The sequence below is a fragment of the Caloenas nicobarica genome, chromosome 7 (assembly GCF_036013445.1).
Source record: "Caloenas nicobarica isolate bCalNic1 chromosome 7, bCalNic1.hap1, whole genome shotgun sequence".
Classification (NCBI taxonomy): Eukaryota; Metazoa; Chordata; class Aves; order Columbiformes; family Columbidae; genus Caloenas; species Caloenas nicobarica.
The window spans coordinates 25,753,715-25,773,402 of NC_088251.1; the positions used below are offsets into that span (position 1 = coordinate 25,753,715).

General features: G+C 39.0%; 1 protein-coding gene across 2 annotated transcripts in view; it reads left to right on the plus strand.

Annotated features, from left to right (window-relative positions):
* The first annotated feature begins 59 nt into the window (after positions 1 to 59).
* Positions 60 to 19,688, plus strand: part of PARG (poly(ADP-ribose) glycohydrolase) — a 73,832-nt gene continuing 54,203 nt past the window's right edge. The window contains exons 1-7 of one of the 2 annotated variants that reach the window (XM_065639077.1): positions 60 to 75; positions 3,652 to 3,718; positions 5,607 to 6,590; positions 9,082 to 9,268; positions 10,426 to 10,548; positions 11,832 to 11,915; positions 12,958 to 13,032. In XM_065639077.1, the coding sequence (XP_065495149.1) occupies positions 5,650 to 6,590; positions 9,082 to 9,268; positions 10,426 to 10,548; positions 11,832 to 11,915; positions 12,958 to 13,032 (1,410 nt within the window). In that variant the 5' untranslated portion in view covers positions 60 to 75; positions 3,652 to 3,718; positions 5,607 to 5,649. The other variant, XM_065639076.1, reaches the window with a different exon arrangement.

Consider the following 19,688-nt stretch of genomic DNA (forward strand, 5'->3'; position numbering starts at 1 on the left):
GCCGCCGTAAAGCGCGCCGCGCTGCTTTCCGGCCCGCGCGCACGCTGCCGGCAGGGGAGGAGCGCGGTCGCCATGGTGAGCGGGGAGAGGCGGGCGCGGGGGGAGCCATTTTGCTGCGAGCTGCTCCGGCCCCCTCGCTGGACGCGGGTCGGCCCCGGCCCCGCAGCTCCTGCCGCGCATCCCGCCGAGGGGCCGGTCGGCGGGACGAGCCCGGCGCCGCGGGCCGGAGGATGCGGAGGGGCAGAGCCGCCGCACCGTCGCGCCGTCCCCGGGGGGCGGCTGCCGCCTGGGCTCGGCGGCTGCTGGCGGGCCCGCGCGGCTGAGGCGGGCTGGGCGGGCGGAGGCGGGCCCGCCGAGGATGAGTGCGGGCTGCGGGCGGGACCCCCCTCGGAAGAGAGCCCGGCCGAGCTCCGCCAGCCCCGGCGGCGGCTTCCACGGAGAGCGGCCGCCGCCGCTCGGTCCCCGCCAGGAGGGGCCCGGGGGCAGCAGCTCCGGCGGCGGCAGCCCCGCCAGCGCCGTGGGGAACAAAGGTTCGTACTGGCCGGGGCTGCGCGCCCCCCGGGGCAGAGGGGGCGGCCAGGCGAGGGCCGGGCGTGGAAAGGGCCTCCCCGGGGGTGCCCTCCCGCTCCCCTTTGGGCCGTTTCGGGGTGCGGGGGACCGGACGGCTTTGCCAGCACAGCCTGGGCAGCGCCGAACTTGCTCCCGCCGGGCCGGAGCGCTGCTCGGCGGCCCCGCCGCCCCGTCCTGCCCCCGCTGGCGCCGCGGGAGCCGCGGCTGCGCCTGGGGCTTGGCGGGGGGTGGCGGCCGGGGGCTCCGCCGCGTTGCGGTGTCCCTGCCTGCTGCTTATTGCATCTCGGCTGCCCTTCTATGCGCCGAAGGGAGGACAGCGTTCAATGGAGAGAGGCGGTTGTGCCGCGCACGTCGCCTCCCGGGAGCTGTCGTGCCACATCGGGCCGGGATTGGCTCTATCTTGGCGTCCCGGGGATCCCAGCCCGGCGGTGTACACGGTCGTTATCCTGGCTTCGTGCCCGATTCCTTACAAACTTTACAGTGCAACCATCCGAGTGAGGGGTGAGCTGCTAAAGGTAGCGTGTTTTGTATGTGCGAGTACACATACTTGCTGCAAGAGAAATGAATGACGTTCAGCGGGGTGTCCTACTGGGCTATCATGGCGAGGAGGGCTGAGGGTGATGACAGGAACCCACATGGGCATGTGGCTGCGGGCCCAGGGCGCTGCTGGCCATGTGGGGTGCTCCTACAGTGTGACAAAGCTGCGTGGGAAAAGCTCCCACATGGCTTCCTTAGACTATTTTTATTTGGAGATAGCACTGTCAAAACAAAATTTTAATACACAATAACGTACCTATTTGAGGAACAGAAAGGTATGCAGGGATGGAAAAGACAAACAGATTTGCTGTGGTCTTCAGTTGATGAGTGAAACCTCAGTAACGAGTAACTGAGAGGCAACTTTGAGTAGGTAATAGTTTGATGTTATGTGTGTGCACTCCTACAGAGTGTTAAGTATGAATCTTGTAAAAATTCAGTATTTTTCCTCTGTAGTACGTTCTGATGAATGGTTTGTTTTATGAGAATGATTTGGGGAACCTTGAATAGAAATTTAGGGACCACTTTTAAACCAAAACAAAACCAACAAAGTGGTTTTTTTTATATACACTGAATGCAAGCCTATGTTGTCTTTTTGTGCCTCTTATGTTTTTATCACCTTATCTGTAGCAAGAAGAGATTTTAGTGGTATTAAAGAAAAATGATATGTGTTACATTGGTTATGGGGCCTAAGTGGCTAGTCAGATGGGAAAATACAGACCAAAGCCATTTTGTTCTGTGCTGCTGCTATAATTTATATTTATTATGTTAATAAATAAGTGTTCCTTCGTAAATGCAAGTTTATACCTCAAGAGGTAGTCAGCTGCCTTTGGAGAGGTTTATTCATCCCATGTTTTAACATGTCTCTTCAGGTTTTTTTCTGTCTGCTTCTTTCCCTTTTCCTGTAGGCAATTTGGGTTAACACTTCAAATATAAGAAAGCGGAATTTGGTAAACAGAATGACTAATGTACCTCAGTTTATAGGTAATCTTTAGAAATAAAAATATTTTTGTTCAAGAAATCCATCAAGCTGTTATTTTTGTCTGAATGGGGTGAAGCTGAGCATTTGATGCAGAATTGAATGGCTGAGTATGGCACAGGTATCCTTGTGCGTTTGATCTACATATGGTTTGGCATTACTCCCTGGTGACCTGGTCACACAGTGGCAATTTTGCACTATTGTTTGTGCTGTTTCAGAAGAACTTGAAATTACTTAAATATTTTCTGAAGATTACTTTTTTCATTCTAGAAATTCTCTACTTTTGATGAGGATATTTGATAACCAGCTGTGGAAAAGTGTTCAAGGCCTTGAATGTTGGGGAGAGCTTTTATGAAACCATGTCCTGTGGCTTATGCTACAAGTTACACAACCCCCATTTGCAGTAAAATGCTGAGTCTTTCAGTAGTGACTGTTAATCAGAATAGCCAGATCTGCTGTACTGGTTTTTAAGTTCTGCAAAACTACTGTTGCAATGGAGAAACCACAGATTTTACTTACCCAGTGAAGGCAGCGAGTAAACACCTTGCACAGTCAGCAGCGGCAGGTAGGTAACTTCTGGCAAATGGAAATAAAGGAAACTGAAGACAGTTGCCAAATTTTCAGAATTACCTTTAAGTAACAACAAAACAAAACCAAAAAAACCTTTCTTATACTAATTGAGATTACTTTCAAGTTGTGAAATAGCTGCTTGGAGTTTTTTTCTTCCTATTCTGCCTCCTGAGTCTCTGCATAATTATTTCATGTGCTGCTGTTCTATTGAAAGGTTGTCTGAACTGCAACATTACTAAGATAAGGCTGATGACATTCACTGGAGCTGTATCCTTGGTAGTAAATCTGGAAAAAATGTGTCCTTCACATTTGGTTGCTGTTTAGGGAAGTAGAATTGATAGGCTTTAGAAATTGCTTATGGATGGAGATGAACAGAAAAAGACCTTTTCTCATCACTTGTCACTTCGAATGTGTACAGTCTTTATATTAAGCCTCATGTTTCACAGTATGCTACATACAAATAAGGTTCTCAGCTGGGTCTTCTAAGATGCCTAGGTGCTAGTTGTTTGGTTTTTTTAAGGTGGTGTGGTTTTGTTGTTGTTTTTTGTTAGGTTTTGTTAGCTTGTATTAAGTTATGTCATGTTGCCTGTTCATTCCAAAATTCAGCAGAGGTCTTTCAGGTCTCACTGTGGTGGTAGTGGTGGCAATTGAAGGTGATAATAGGAGCTAGAAAGTTCAAGTTGCCTTTTATTTTAAATCTAGAGATTCACTATGGTTTTAACCATAAAAAATCTTGGATGTGAAAAAAAAAAAACACCACACACCAATCCTAGCATTTATAAAGGTTATTACAGAAGCTACAGCTGCTGACTGGTATGAATTAAATACTGCGTCACATGTAGTTTTAATAGTATTAGTGTCTGGATGCTCCCTATGCTCCCTGTAGTAAAGATGAGGTGTTTTTATCTTCATCTAGTACAAGTTGTCTTACTAATATGCAATCATGTTGCAGTTTTGTCATGTTTCATTTAATAATGTAGTGAACTGTGTTTTTTCAGTTTGTAAGCAACGGACAATTACCACGTGGTTGGAGAATAAAGGACCCAAGACAACTGAGTCCAAAAGGTAAAATGCACAGCATTCCTACTCAAAAGTTGTGTTCTTTGGGTGGGCCTATGGGGAACTAAAAGTACAAGTTCCCAGTGCCAGCTGCTGTCAAAAAGGCAACTCCATTTCTGCAGCTTTCCTTACCTTGACGCTTCCTTTTGAGTGTCACTAACTGACAGACTTGGACTACAAAAAGCTAAGTAGTCCCCCATCCCTCCTCTTTAATCCCTCAAAACCAAACTTTTTTGCTGCCTTAACTTCCTGAAGCACCTTGCTCTGTAGGTGAATAAATTCTTCTGCTCCTGCAATGGAAAAGATGGGACCTTGCAGCGAGGGAAGGCAAAGTGCGACTGCTGCTCCCAGTTGCAGCCAACCACTAGAGCGAGTTGGCTGTAATATCATACTATGTTCTTAGTCAACAGCTCTGCTTTTATTTTTGTTTAACATAGGGCAATGACCATTACAGATTTTGGCTGTTGGTCCTGCATTCAACTCAACAGTTCTGTTGTTAATTTACAGACAAAAGTCTGTTTTGGTTCGTCTCATTGTGATCATAGTATAAGCATGTGCAACTTAATTTAATTTGTACCAGAATTTACAGGTGCTCAAATGTACATTCAGGTTATTTGTGAAAGGTGTTATAAAAGTTCTGCTGCTGAATGGCACCAGTTACAGTTTGATATTTTCTGCTGATGTAGTCTGTCCGGAGCAATGTTTGCAAGGCAGCCTTGAAATTTAACTCCCAAGAGCTTAACTACCTGGTGTAGAGAGGTATCAGATATTATTTTTTGTAATTCCAATTGTAAATGTGCTGGTTTATTTTTCATTGATGTTTGTTAATAAATAGAAATTGGGATCCATAGCAGTGCTAAAATAACTAGGAAAACCTGTGATAGTGATTAATACAGAAGTATACAGGGCTCAGTTACAGGCTCACAGGTTTCAGTAAAGCAAAGATGTTAAGAGGAAGCTTAAGGAGGGCATGAAAAAAAAATCTATATATATCCCCCTCTCTATTTTTATATATATATATATATATATATATATATATTTTTAAGATTCCCTTCAAAATATTGCTATTATATGCCCTCCTCCAGCCTTGCTGGCGGATTACAGCCTAGTCAGTTTTAAGCAGCAGGTTAGTAACGTAAGCACTTCATGTGCCTTTCTGTTGCAGTTAACATGATAATTTTAATTTATTTGAATTTGAACACTATGTTAGATTTGATTTATTATCTTGACAACAGATGTTGTCAATACCTTTAAACAGTCATTTATTGAGATGGCAGCAGTAACATAACTTTCATTTTTGTTCATCAAAATAATTGATTTAATGTGTCTTTTTTATTGCCAGTTCTAAAAATATGTTACTCTTATGCTTTTGTGTTGTGTTTTTTGGAAGTCATGGCCTGCTTATGAAAGGAAGTAATACGATGTTTTTGAGACTCTGGAATACTGTGTCCTGCTCTTCTAAAAGACGAATTTTTAGCTCTGAGGGAATGGCTACAAAGCCATTCATTTTATTTCCTTGCTCACTATATCTAACTGATTAAAATGAAAGTTAAGGAGGACTTTATCATGACTTCTAATTTTTTTCATCTGAAAAAAGTAACTACGTAACAGCTTAATACTCTTCAGATTTGAAAATAAGGATAATGAATCACTGGAATAGATTTCTAAGGTAAGCATTTCAAGGGTCATCATCCGTTGAAGTCTTTAAATGGAAATATAATAGGTTGTTACTGAGCTACATTCCCTTGCTGATCCTGATAGTGCTTACTTACAGAGTATTATGGGTAAAATTTCTATTGCATGTTTATAATAATTCATTTTTTTAGAAGTGTATATATATACAGAAATTTGATTTGGAAATAAGACAATAAATTCCCTTGCTTCTCTCCCCCAGCTTACACAGCAAAATTAATAACAATACTGAAGCAAATCCCAAGATGACTTCTGTTAAAAAAGAGAACTTTTGTGAGCATGATGTGAAAAAGCTAGAGAATGTTTGCCAGCAAAATTATTCAAAAATATCTGTGGAAGTTAGTGCAAAGCATGTAAGTTTGCCTCAGACAGGCAGCATGTATAACTGGGAGGCTGGGGACAAAGATCCAGTCTCAGGCACAGAGCCTGTGAAGGGGACGCAGTCTGGACACCTCTTTGAAAATGCCAACTTCGATCAGATGCACAAGACTGGCAAGCAGGCTCAGAGAAGCTGTGAAGAAAGCAGTGACAATTGGGTTGAGAGGAAATTATCATCTGGCAGGTCTTTGAAAATGGGAAATACAAAACTTTCTTCAAAAGACACTGAGACAGATGGACAAGTGGCTTCAAGCAATTCACAAAAGCTGAAGAGTTGCAATTCTGTCTGTTTAGCGGGTGAACAAGTAGAAGGGGATGTTGTTCCAGAAAGTCCACTGTCAGATACTAGTTGTGATGCTTGTGTATCTGATCTTGGAGGTCCTGGGAAACTGAGCAAATGTCAGAGCAGTTCAGGGGATTCACCTGCTTTTGAGAAAGAAAGTGAACCAGAGTCACCAATGGATGTAGATAATTCTAAAAACAGCTGCCATGGGTCAGAGGCTGATGAAGAAACGAGTCCTTTTTTTGATGAGCGAGAGGAGGTTAATGTGTCAAAATCCATGAACAAATGTTTCAGAATTCAATATGGGAATGCTGAACTGGAGTCAAGAAAATCACGTTTTTCTGCCAAGGGCTGTGAAAGCTTTGAAGAAACAGATAATTCTGTTAAAGAGGATGGTCTGCATACAAAGTCATCTGGGATCTCTCCTGCTCCATCATCAGAATGCAAAGGTGCAAAACAGAGTGTGAAGAGAGACTCCAAAATCACTTCTCACTTCATGAGGATACCTAAAATTGAGGAGAAAAGGTAGCATTCTGTCTGCCTCTTCATCTGTTTTTTCATGCTTGAAAATTTCCACTTTGGTGATAGCACTTCGGAGGCTGGATTGTATAAAGAGTTTTACAAAATGTGTGTTAAGACACAAAGACAACTTCAATATAATATTTTTAATGGGACTACTTGTGGGTTTTTTTAAAGGATATGTTTGTTCAGTGCAATTTTAAAATCATTGGAGATCTGTTGAAATTGGGAATTAGAGAAACTGTAAGAAGTAAATTTTCATTATCTAATAAGTTATTTAAGAGCATGGGATTTTTAATGCCTGAAAATGTGAGGTGGTACAGGAGTGCTTTATGGAGTGTAGCTCTAGCATTAATTATTTCATTCAGAATACATGAGGAAACTTATGTTTTCTTGTCGTGTGTGTGTTTTTGTGTGGTGTGTTTTTTTCCAGTTTCATCTGTCAAAATACTGAACCTATTTTGTTAAAGCATCAGTGCAACTGATGCTTTGATTGAAATAGACATGAAAAATGTCACTTTTGAAAGCAGTTGTAGAGATGTGTGTGAGTGTGGGGGATTGTTGTTGTTTTTGGCTTTATTCATAACCTGGGAGAGAGAAGGACTGGTGATTGCACACTACAGCAATGGGAATAGAGGCCCCGAGCATGACCCAGGACTCCCTATGCCAGCTGTTGTGTAAGGACAAAAGGATAATCTCTGCTCTGAAGAGCTTAGATTTCAGTGGGAGCTGAGAAAGTGAATAAACAGCAAAGGAGTAAGCAGAAACAGGAGGTCTCTGTGTGCTGGTGTAATAAGTAATTATCTCTGTAGACTCAAGTCTTTACAGTAGGGCAAGAAAGTAGTTTTGCGCATCTTTCCTGGGCGGTCTGTTCTGGATGTGAGGAGCAGCACAAACCCTTCAGCCTTTCAAGGAAGAGGAGGGTGACAGAGGGTGGCTGACTAGCAGCAGGAGCTTGCATTTAGGAAAGCTTGAGATGAGTAGGCTGAGAGTGGATTTGGAAAACAAAATAAGATAGTTCTTAGGAAGAATAGATGGATGAAGAATTTGCTAAAAATTGTCAGTGCTAGAGCATGGTGTGTTAAAATAAATCCATGTTTGAGAAGGGAAACATGCAAAAGTTTTGCTGTGTGGCTAGATGGGAATCCTAGCAGTGCTTTACAGAATTATTAGCAAGGTAGAGTATGAGGCTGTAAAGATATTATTATTATTATTGTCGTCATCATTATTTATTTTTGGGGGCCACAACAAGATGTGAAGACTGTAAACCTCAGTGCCAGGCAAAATAATAGTATTGTCTGTAGTGCTTAAAAGGGGAATTAGAAAATCTTAAACCTTTCCTCCTGGTTTTTGTCAGACCAGGTTTACAGCAGATAACAGGGTGGCTCAGATCTTAACTTGCAAGGAAAGAAGCAGAAGCAGTAGCGTATCAAACAGGTTTTGGTCGTCAGTGCCGGTGCTGTCCTTTGGTGCTCCACTGAGCACAGTGTGCTTGGGCCCAGCGCCTGCCTGCGCGGCTGCCGTGTGTGTGTGATCAGCCAGGCTGGAGGGTACTGGCACTTGCACAGACACAGCGAATGGGTTGGACAGCATCGTTATCCAAGGATGGAATAAGTTCACCAAGGGGAATTTAGAGGTCTAAGCAGTACCTCAAATTGTAGGCTTTTAATTGTTTTGCATTTTACTCTGAGAACTTTCTCTTGCAGGAGAAACATCTGGTGTGTTACATCAAACATACAGCAGGTTCAGTTTTTTCTTTCCCAAAATATCTCAGATCCATGCAAATACCTTGGATCATTGAAGAGGATTATTTTATCTGCTCTTGCATATATTTAAATTTTGCAAATCTTTTTTGGGTTACTTTTAAATTTTTATTTCCATGGAAAGAATTGTATGCCTAGCATGAAAAATACAACCCTAGTGAGAAAGGATGATTAAGAAGTTTGTGGGATTTTTTGTTTGTTTGTTTTGTTGGTGGTGGTTTTTTTGGTCGTTGTTTTTGTGTGTGTGTTGGGTTTTTTTTGTTTGTGTTGTGTGTGTGTTGGGGTTTTTTTTGTTTGTTTTTAGTTTGGAGAAGGAGTATGTGCATGTGTGCATGCATACGTGTTTGCTTTCTAGCAGTTGAGAAGGGGCTGTAGAGGGTATCCTGACAAATGTAGACCAATGAGTCTGCTGTCCCTGGATAAACGGTTCCTGTTGGGAAAGACCATGTCTCTGCAGAGGAAAACCCGACCTCGCTAATCCGCTGCGGTTCTGTGAAGGTGTTTGTCAGCCTGTAGAGTGTTTTGGTAGATATCATGTACTTGTGTGTGCTGGAGAGGAGGAGGACTTTGGTGGTGGGGGATTTCCCCAAATTAAGCTTTTGCCCGGGGCCACAGCAAAGACTAGCAAATAAACTGACTCTGTTACAAATGTAACCCTAGAGTGGAAGTTGATGTATTTGCCTACCAGATTTTTCAGTGAAAATAAAATGTTTAAATGTATTTTATTTTAACAGCAGGAAAGAAAAGTGTGAATTTAAAACCCAGAGGCCAGGAAGGAAGATTCCTAAATATGTGCCACCTCCTCTTCCAACTAATAAGAAATGGTTTGGGACACCAATTGAAGAGATGAGGAGAATGCCAACGTGTGGGGCCCGTCTTCCTCATCTGCGACCCTCAGCCAATCACACAGTGACCATCAGAGTACGATAATTCAGTGTATTACCTGAAATCAAATGTCTTACTGAATTATTCAATAGTATGAAATGCCAAATGTTAGTTTTATACTATTAGCAGGCCATGGAAATCTTTCTTTGCCATTGCTTGTGAGCAGACTGAAGCAACTGGTTTTCCTGAAAATTGACTTCTCTGATACACAGAATTAGGATATTAAGACCCAGAAGAAATATAATTACGGTTTTCACTGCCTCTGGCTTATTAGAGACAAGTATTTTTTTTTGCGTAAGTGGGTGTGAGCTTGCTTATCTGGGTTGTAAACTGAAGGAATTTAAATACATCTGCAAGTGAAATTTGTACTTCAACATTTTCATGGTATTTTATGAATATTTTGGTTTGGGTTCAAGATACACAACAGAGTCAAACTATTAAAGATATAAAGACAATGAAGAGGAGTTTCTGGCAATTTTAGCACTGCATTTTAGATCAAATGTGATATATCTGTCTTTAATCTTTTGGTGTACTATTCAGTCAAATTGTTGTTGAAATAAAACACGTGACCAGAAACTTGTAGGGTCATGGGTAAATCCCAAACAAAAGAAAACCCAATTAAGTTTAAATACAAGCTCTGAGAGAATCAGTGCTGCCAGAAAGGCATATAGCAGGTTAAGTTTTTAAGAACATTGTGTTATTTATTTTTACATTTCTGATATTCTGTGGAGTAAACTTGAAATATTGCTTTATCTATAATGATTTCTAATCTTCTTCACTGTTAGGTTAAAAAATGTTATTTCTGCACATGACTGTGGTTACATCTGAAACTATATTTTGAAAATATCTGGATGAAACTATGTAGATACCTATATTCATAAATGGGGAAGTCTTTAGCTGATAATTGGACATTAAATAATTGCATGTATTACGTTTATTTCAGTGTGTTTCAAGAGGTCAAATGCTAAGATGGTGTTATTTTCACCAAGTATAACCTGAGAGTAACAGAGTAACAGGTGGATTTTTTTTCTTAGTATCCATCATGTGGTCAGTTTGTAGCTGTGCTCTTTCCAAGAAGAGTGGCTATAAATTAGAGCTTTTCTTAACTATCTTTTTGTTTACTTTTTATTTCGTCCATTTAAAAACTTGAAAGTAGAGTCTGAGCTGTTTTTCCCTCTCCTTCTGTGTTGCAGGTAGATCTTCTGAGAGAAGGAGAGGTGCCTAAACCTTTTCCAAGTCAATACAAAGATTTGTGGGACAACAAACATGTTAAAATGCCCTGCTCAGAACAAAATTTGTACCCTGTAGAGGATGAGGTAAGATAAAGTATTTACAGTTGTGTAATCAAATAAGTTTGTTTACAGGTAGATGAGTTTTCAGTTTACTGCATTTACTCAGTTGGCAAACTGTGTGTATGGAATTGGAAAATCAAACAGGTGAACATGCTTGCTCTGAAAAGCTGGATTCTGGGTCATGACACTTCAGGCAGAGCAGAAGATTATTTTTTGTTTCCTAGTAATTATTTTACCTAGCCATTGATTTGAGGGTGTATGTATTTCTATACTTACGTATTTCTATGTTATATATTTTTTCTTGTGAAGCAATTTGGGATGCCAACAGATGTAAATGAATATGTAGCCACATTCTGATTATAAAATCCTGTCGGATATTGCTGATAGATTGTTTCAGCAGAACAGCAGTCAGTTACAATTCAGTGGCCGAGAGGTTAGAATTGGCCTTTCATGGTTTGTTGAACTGGTATTTCTTATCACTGCTCGAGACTTACTTAAACATACTCACTGAAATACTTTAGGTTGTGGTGAATAGAATGAGCAAGTGTGTTCTGTAGCGAAAACTGTGTAAAGATTATTAATACTTAAATCTGGAACTGAGAATTTTTATAGCCTTTAGGAAATACTCTGTCTTTTCATTTATCAGTTTTATAGATAATATACAAAATGGATTTCATTGATGTTTCAAAGACCAAGTGTTGATAAGATCTTTGTTGCCAGTTGAGCAAGTTGACTTGTCTCTGCCCTTGTGGTAGTCTCATAAGAAATATCATTGTTGCTTGCAATGGGCAATAAGACTTTTTGTTGAGGAAAAATATTACAGGATGTCTTAAGTTTGGGTTGATGCAAGAGTCAGCGATAGCAATGTGCTTTTATGGTCTGTGCCCTTAATGTTCTTAATATCACATTTTTATAAAGTTAGTTCAGTTTATATTTTTGAGTTCCAGATTTTATGAACTGTGGTCATTTTTTATCTGTGAAATCCACTTTCTTCATGAGGAATGTACTGAACATTGTTCTTCTTGAGGTGGCATGAGGAAGAGTGTTGCATATGCGAAAAAGAGCTCTTTATGAATTTTGTGAGTGCTTCCATTAAAAAGGAACTCTTAAGGGCGTAAAATGCATTGAACTAGAAATTGCAGAAGTACTTTACAGTTACTCAAAAAATGTAGTTTATTTTTTAAAAACTTCACAAATAAAGCAAACTTTATAAAATGTGTCAAGGAAGACAATTATTAGTAAACATGTTTTTTTGCGTAAGTTTTGAATAACTTAATCTGACTTTATTTGGGACTTTTGTTTTAAAGAATGGAGATAGAACTGCTGGAAGTCGATGGGAACTAATCCAAACTGCCTTACTTAACAAATTTACTTGTTCACATGATTTGAAGGTAAGCTTGTCAATTTGAAATCAAATCTATATACATGTAAGTAGATTCAGGCTGTTAATGATTCTGGCTGGGTCCTATTTGTTTAAATTAAAAAAAAAAAATCTGTGCTGTTCAAGGGATTCCATGGTGGATTAAGGGTCCTAATTAATGGGTCTTAAGTGTTACTATTGAATTTATTAGGTATTATTAAAATGAATTGTCTCTTGTTAGTTTAAACAAAACTGTGTTAATCCAGTGATGTGTACTAGTTTGTGGTAGATGTAGCATGTAGGGTGATGCATGGGTGAGAGAGTTTGAAACAGTAACTGTTCACACCAGTGTAGTCTACTAAAATTGCAACAATTCAACCTGCTGAAAAAATACCTGTACATTTTGGAGACTAATGCTCTGTTGATAACTCTTATAGTTCTCTGGCTTTTAATGAATTGTGATTTGGAGCAACTTAGAATTGCTATTATGTTTCTATAAGAATAATATCATTTAGATTATACCTGAAAGGCAGGGAAATGAGAGGATGCAAAAACTACAGCTAAACTTTAAACAAATAAATAGTGCTCTCCCAGCAACTAATGAAAATTCTCTTGATAGTAGTATTATATTTGGTATTTTTTCTTGAGTATTTTTAAAGGTACTGGTTCTTGTAACAGACCTATTTAATTTTATTGTAGTTCTCATTCTTTAAATTCCTAAACTGGTAAAACTGCTATATTGCTGAGGGACACTTTTTTGGTATTTTTAAAGAGAGCAAGCATGAGGTGGGGAATGTTTGTTGTGTGTTGTAGGTAGATCCAAGCATGCCTTGTTTTATTTTGTGCGAGGAGGAAAAACGTGTGGACTAAAGCTTATTCAATGCTAAACCTAAACCAGAAGATTCAGTATTATGGAGTTGCACCATATTAATAGTTTAATGGGTTTTGGTAGACTCTATGACAGGTTTTAGCCACTAGATGGTACTGTTCCTTCAAAAAGGAAATTTCAGAAAATCGTTTTTCTTTTGTTAATAACCATCTCTAAGTTTTATTTTGTTGTGCTCTTTCCCTAGGAGGCTATACTGAGATACAATGTTGCTTATTCCAAGAAATGGGATTTCACAGCTCTTACCGACTTCTGTGAGAAGGTAAACCAAGTTGATTTAAAACAGGAAGAACAGTAAAATATAGGTGACTGCTTTGACTCTGTCTCAATGCTTTTGGCTTTATTTCCGTTTTCAAGAGTAAAGGTTTTATAGTCATAATCTATGTGGACAGTTATTTGGCTGGTAACTTCAGATGAAATGATAATTATACTTTATAAGCTGTATTCATTTTAAATCGTAAGCAGGTAGTTTGTGTGCTGCAGTAATAACTGAGGTTACTGAAGGTAAGATGAGAAATGATTTTTTTGTGTTATGAAAATCAGATGTATTAGTAAATTGTGTTAGTATTTCCAGTGTGATGATTTCTTATTTTAAGAAGTGTTGCTCTTTTTTTCCTTTTTCAAACAACTTTAATGTTATATTACAGTGGTGTTTGTATAGACTGTGCTTTGCTGGTCCAGTGGTACAATTTTGTGGTATGCTGAGATGATTAATTTAAACTGTAGATACTTTGAAAGACTGGAGTGTTTTTTATGACTTTATGTTACTTTCCTGGAAGAGGATGGAAAAGAAAAATGAATAGCAGGTGGAAAATGCAGGGTTGGACTATTATTAATATACATCCTGACTGATGATCAGAAACCATGCTAATTAAAGCAGTATGGGAGATTAAATTAGATGCAATAGAAATTGTCGTATTTTTCTTCCACCAGCTCAGACGTGCTTTTATAACACGTGTGCTTATTTTCTTGCGAGGGGCTTGCTAAGCTGTATTAAGGTTCAGTGGGAAACTACGTTTGATTTGAAATTATTTTTGTTAGTTATGTATGTTTAAAATAGATGTCTGCTTGATTCATGTGATCAGAGCAACCATTCTTTCTATTGCCTATTTCCATTGCGTATAGGGACTTTTTTTACAGAAGGAGTTTTGTTTTGCATGCAGCACAGTATTGTTGTTATTTGACAGAAGATACCTGTAAAAATACAGGTGGTATCATATTTGCCAGCCATTAGAGCTACTGCGTTCGCCCATCTTGCCAATGTAGTGCTCCCTTCTCTTGGGAGATGCGATCTGTGTTTCTCTGGGGTCTCTCTGGTTTTTGGGCTGTCATGGCTGGATGGTAGAGCCTGTGAACATTCGGCCTCTTTGCGCATGTTGACTCTTGTACTAACTGAAATTAACTTGGCCTCTTCAACTATTCAATCTCGTGTTATTAAAGAATACGTATTTAAGTTATTAGAAAGCAAACTGTTTACTTAAAAATCTGACTCAGAAACGTACCAGATCTGCATCATATTGCTACAAACACAAGTGAACTTGTCCTGATGTGTTCATGTTGTGCATCTGGGAGTTCAGAAACTGTGGGTGACTGGATGCAAAGCTCATCAGCCAGGGAGAGTAAGTAATACCAGGTCTCTGCAGAGAAAAGAGGAACAATAGGGAAATAAACTATGGATTGGGCATCAATCTTTCTCTGAGGGTGAAAAGGCAGTTTCTGTCACCTGGGAATGATGATCTATTGTGAGGTTCCCAGATGAAGGGAGGGGAGCTGTTTCAAAACATACATTTTAGACTGAGGTGAAGAGAGTGCAGCAGTAAATTAAATAAGGAACAGTGAAGCACTCTAAGCCAGTGGCTCCTTGTAGACCATAGGAGCAAAATTTTACCTTGTCTTTGTTTATTGAACATACTGAGTTTAGTGAGCAGAACATGTGGAGAGGGATACGTCTTTAGAGAGATTTTGAATTTTTTCTGTTATTAAGGGGTGTGAGAGTTTTTCAAGTTTTCTAAAATTAACAAGGCATCTGCTTTCAAAGACTGTTTGCACTCTGCTTAAGTGAGCAGCTGTTGAGTGAAAAGTTGGGATCCTCTGTGGAAATGACCTAAATATACTGGCTGTAGTGAAGCATAGCTTTTGAAGTTACTGTATTTGGGAGTTAACGATTAAGGGCTTACCGTTGGCTCGTGTATCCTCTTGTTTATCTTATGATTTTGAGGGAACAGGGGAACTGTTTCAGGTGATATTTGCTCAGTAGAAGTTGAGAGGATTGGTTGAAAGGAAAGCTGGCTCGAGTCATCAGCCCAAAAGGAGAGGCAGCAGCTCAACAGAAGGAAAAATAGTCACAAATATATATTAGAAGAAAAAGATTAGAAGAGAATCTATGATCCTTAAATATCCATTTCTGTTCATGCGCACTAGTGACTTCCAATACATTCTTAACCAGGAATTCTATGGTCTGATTTAGAAGGGAGCTGGGTTCACCAGTGTCTATTTTAATGGTTTGAGGCCACTGTCTTCAGATATTACTTCAATAGGTCTATGCTTGGTAAATTATAAAGTACCATTTGTTATTTTATCTTTTGATTCTGGACACAGCTTACGTTATCTATTAATATGTGTAAATGCTTTCATATCAGTCTTGCACTGTTTTTCCTATTTCAGGTAGTTTTCTTCCAAGTTACACAGTCAAAATATGCATTATTTTAAAATCCTGCTTGTAAGATTCAGATCAGTCTGCTTCTAATAACAGTAATTACCAGCTTCTTGGACTTAAGTTTATTTTCCTTTAAGACTAAAATACTTTCAGGTTTCTTAACTAATGGGAAATAAATATCATGTATGCAAGCCAGCATTTTTTTCCAAAACAATGTACCCTGACATGTACAGGCTGACCAGTTTTACAGTTGTCCAAAGCGTTGTCAGAAGAGGGAGCCCTCGCACTATTTTCAAAAGATTCTTTTGGATGCCAGTTAATGTGTGGCTGTTAAATTCCTGTTTGTACAGTGAAGTAAATTTGAAAGCTTGGATTTTTTTCTTTTTTTAAAAGCTCATAGCACCCATCAGTAATGTACGTAAAGCTCTTGGTAGCTTATTTGCTTCAGATATATGATGGTTTTGTTTCCTCCATAGAATTTCCACATTGTTGTATTGATTTGTTTTGCCATCTGTTTGTTAATATTGACAAACAGGCTTAGGATTTATTCAAGTTATTACTTAGTGGATGAAAATTATTAGCGCTAACATTTTTTTTCTTACTTAAAAAAATTCCTGTTACTTGAAAGTCATCCTTGCATCTGTTTTCCCAGAACTTATCTAGAAGCCAGACAGGAAAGAGCAAACAACAAGCAGGAGAGGAAACTGCTGTGGATGGAGCTGTCTCAGGACACACAATGTGTTGTAGATGAACTTTATTTTCGTGAATGATGATAGGTTGGGAATTTCTTACATGCTTTTGATCAACAGTGCTACGTACTGTAGTAGTTTTTATTTTTCTTTCTTGTAGATTTGCCCTTCCACTTCCAGGCAAGACCAAATTATTTTCCTTTTTCTCAAGTGCGTGAAATAACAAGTCTAGTGAGGTCATTCAAGGCTTATGCTTTAGACTAATCTCCAACAAGAATGACTTAATTTAAGGGGAAAAGTAGGGCTTTATCATTTAAGACAGTCACGCAATCTGCTACTTTAGATTGGGCCTGCTTGTTCTGTACGTGATTTCTTTTTATTGTATTGCTTTGAATTCTCAGAGCTTAAGCATAATTCTTGTTGATGTTGTTTCATGAAGTGTTCCTCTTATTGCTTGTGTCTGTCCTGCTCTTTCAGGAATAGAGATGTTTTTAAATCTGAAAAAGACATGACATTGTATAATCAGTGCATAACTTTGAAGGTGATCCTTCTTTTAAATTTAGTTTTAGTTGCATGGTATATAAGAACCGAAGTCAGCAGGACTTATGTTGTGAAGCTTCAGGAACCTTCATGATGTAGAACCTCTGTTGTCATTAAAATCTGAGCTCTTCTGAGATGAACCAGGTGATGAGCAGCCTCACAACTTGTTTTTGTCCTTTACAGTAAAGCTGTATCAAACTGAGTTATTTGGTCCTAACTAAAACTTAAGAGGTTTAGCAGCAGTACTTCAGTTAATAACAAATCTACTGAAAAATACGTAAGGCAAAGTGACAAAAAGCCACTCTGCAGGCAATGAAGCAACGATGGATGCTTTTATTGCTCATGTGGAAAGATAGGTACTCATGTATGCAAGACTGTTAGCATTTAGGATTCCCCAGATATTTGTGTTTAAAAAGATACTTTGTGAAATAATGTCTGGATGCTATTCAGTGCTGACAAGGATTAAATCCAGTATTTAGGTATGTTATTAAAAGGCAAACTGTAACCTGTGATTACTTATGTATTGGAAAATGCAAATAGTTTAGACATAAGTTTGATCTCCTAAGAAGCATAGACTGAAGGCTGGAGTTTAGGTAAATTTGTGTGGCATGGACAGTGATTGTCGCTGAGCTGCTGTGAGTCATCTGAAAAGTGGATCACAATACATCTTGCACATGTTCACATTGTATCCATAACTACTTTCATGTTTGTCTGGACTCTCTGAGCTTGATTGTGTCAGTGGTAGCTTTGTGTCTGTGAAATGGAGAACATACAGTGAGAGGAGTCAGGAATGGTATAAAGGTATGTAATAGTTTCCGTATGAGGAACGTCTAAATAACCGGGGTCTGTTTCATCTTTTCATCTTAGTTACGAGGGAAGTGAGGAATGGTTTCCAAAATGAATGTAAGAGAGGGTGAAGAGGAAACTGTTAGATTTGGCATTTAGTGTAGGAAAAAGCGTGTGTGCGTGCAGTGCCTATTTATGGATGTCTTGTGGTCTTTGTCTTTTGGGAAAGCTGTTTGAAGCCAATCAATCTATTTAATGACCAGGATCTGCATATTTGTTGTTGATTCTCAGCATTCAGGAAATCCTTTTCTGTTATGAAAGAAGCTGTATAACTTCTTCATTTGGATTGTTTCTATGAGCTTGAAAGAAACATGATAATGCTCTTGAAAAAGGTCAGTCTCTTCTCCTGTCTGTACTTAATTGCAGAGAGAAACCTTCAGCATGAAGGAAAAGGAAGAATGTATCAGACTACTTTGTCTGTGCTCCTTTTTCTCCTTTTCCAGTCAAGCATGAATTCACTGGTTTTAGCATCAAAACTGGCTGTTAGCAGGTTTCTTTATGGCACAAATCTCAGCTTATCCTAAAATCTGATAAAAAGCTGTGTAGCAAGAAAACAAGGTCAATTGTCAAGCTGAAGGAATATATTGTTATTTTTCTTCACCTTTTAGTTATGCTTTTACATGATGTAGAATGTAGGCTATTAAAAATGTTTGTCTTACAATTACAGCTGTAATTAGTTTTGAAACAGGATTAGATAAGGAGTCCCATTTCTCCCTTCTCCTTTCCATTAAGACTTGCATGACTCTTATACTTCTGGATGCTAGATCCTTTTAGAAGACTGGATAAATCAAAATGTGAGGCTTCTTTATTATCTGCTTTTACATGCAAATGTCTACCCGTAAATTTCTTAGTGCATTTTTTTGCCAAACTGTATTTTCTTATTTGAATGTATGTTGCTGTGCAGTATACTAGCACATTTGGCATGAACTTGGTACTTTCAGAAAATGTCAGATGCAAGTAATAGAGCAGAAAAATCATATCTGCAAATATTGGCGGTATATCTGCTTCTTCTCTAAGAAGAATTGGTTGTGTTTTGAGATCACTGAGCTGATTTGAATGAAATTAAGAAGTGTCTTATCAATGATGTACGCTACTTCAGTTGCAAAATTTCAAACAGCCACAGAACATACATACAGCCTTTAAGTGTGTGTGTAGTCCTAACCTTAATAACCTTAATTTAATAACCTTAAAGTTAATAACCTTAAAAAAATTTGGAAATTACCTGAACAATTTTGGAAATTATACTTCTTTTTTTTTTTTTTTTTTTTTTCCCATTTTTCATCTAAAAAAAAAGATGCAACTGTAGCATAGTCTAGTTGGATTATGGTTGAGCTCCAGATTTTCACTCATTTGAAGAAGACCAGACTGTTTAAGAACACCCACTGCTGTTAAGTATATGTGTATCTTGGGAGATTTTTATGTTCTAATAGGGCTTTACCCAACTCTTGTCTTCCAGCAGGTGTTGTGAACCATGTCAGTCTTTCCTGTATGTTCTGTTGTTTGAATGACCTGCTATAAAAAATGATTGTTGTAATCAGTGATACTGGAATAGAAGGAATTTTAACGTATCAAGTTGTTCCGGTGACTAGGTTTTTGATAAATCACTTTTATAATTGTCTGGACAGTACTAACAGAAGTGAGCATTGTACAGAGATGGCAGCACTACGAATGCAGGCTTTTAAGCAAGAAACAAAATGTCCCAAGGCTGAAAATAGCCTATCCGTTGCTCCTTGCTGGATTTCATTTTAGTCCAGATGTTTTCAAACAATTTTCATTACATCAGATTACCTTTTTAAAATCTAGACTGAAAAGGCCTTTTGAATGTGCCATGAAGGGTTTTCTTTTCACAGTAGCAGAAAGGAATTTGTCCCCTTATTAAACAAAATGTGCATTTTTTCTGGGATGGAGGCAGCATGCATCTTGTGCACATTCTAAACATTAGAAGCTAAGCATTGTAGAGGAGAAACAGCATTGAGTACTGAATTACAGGCTTATTGTTAGTTTTCTATACTTTCTCAACAAAACAGCTGAGTATCCTTTAAGTGGTGTTTTGTAAGCACCATTGCAATGACTGTTGCATCAGACTGTTGACTCTGAATTACCGGGGAAGGGATATCTACACGTACCAAGTGTAGATTTTTAGTTATATTGTGTCTTAAGTGTTTGTGGAAACTTAATGCTTGGGGA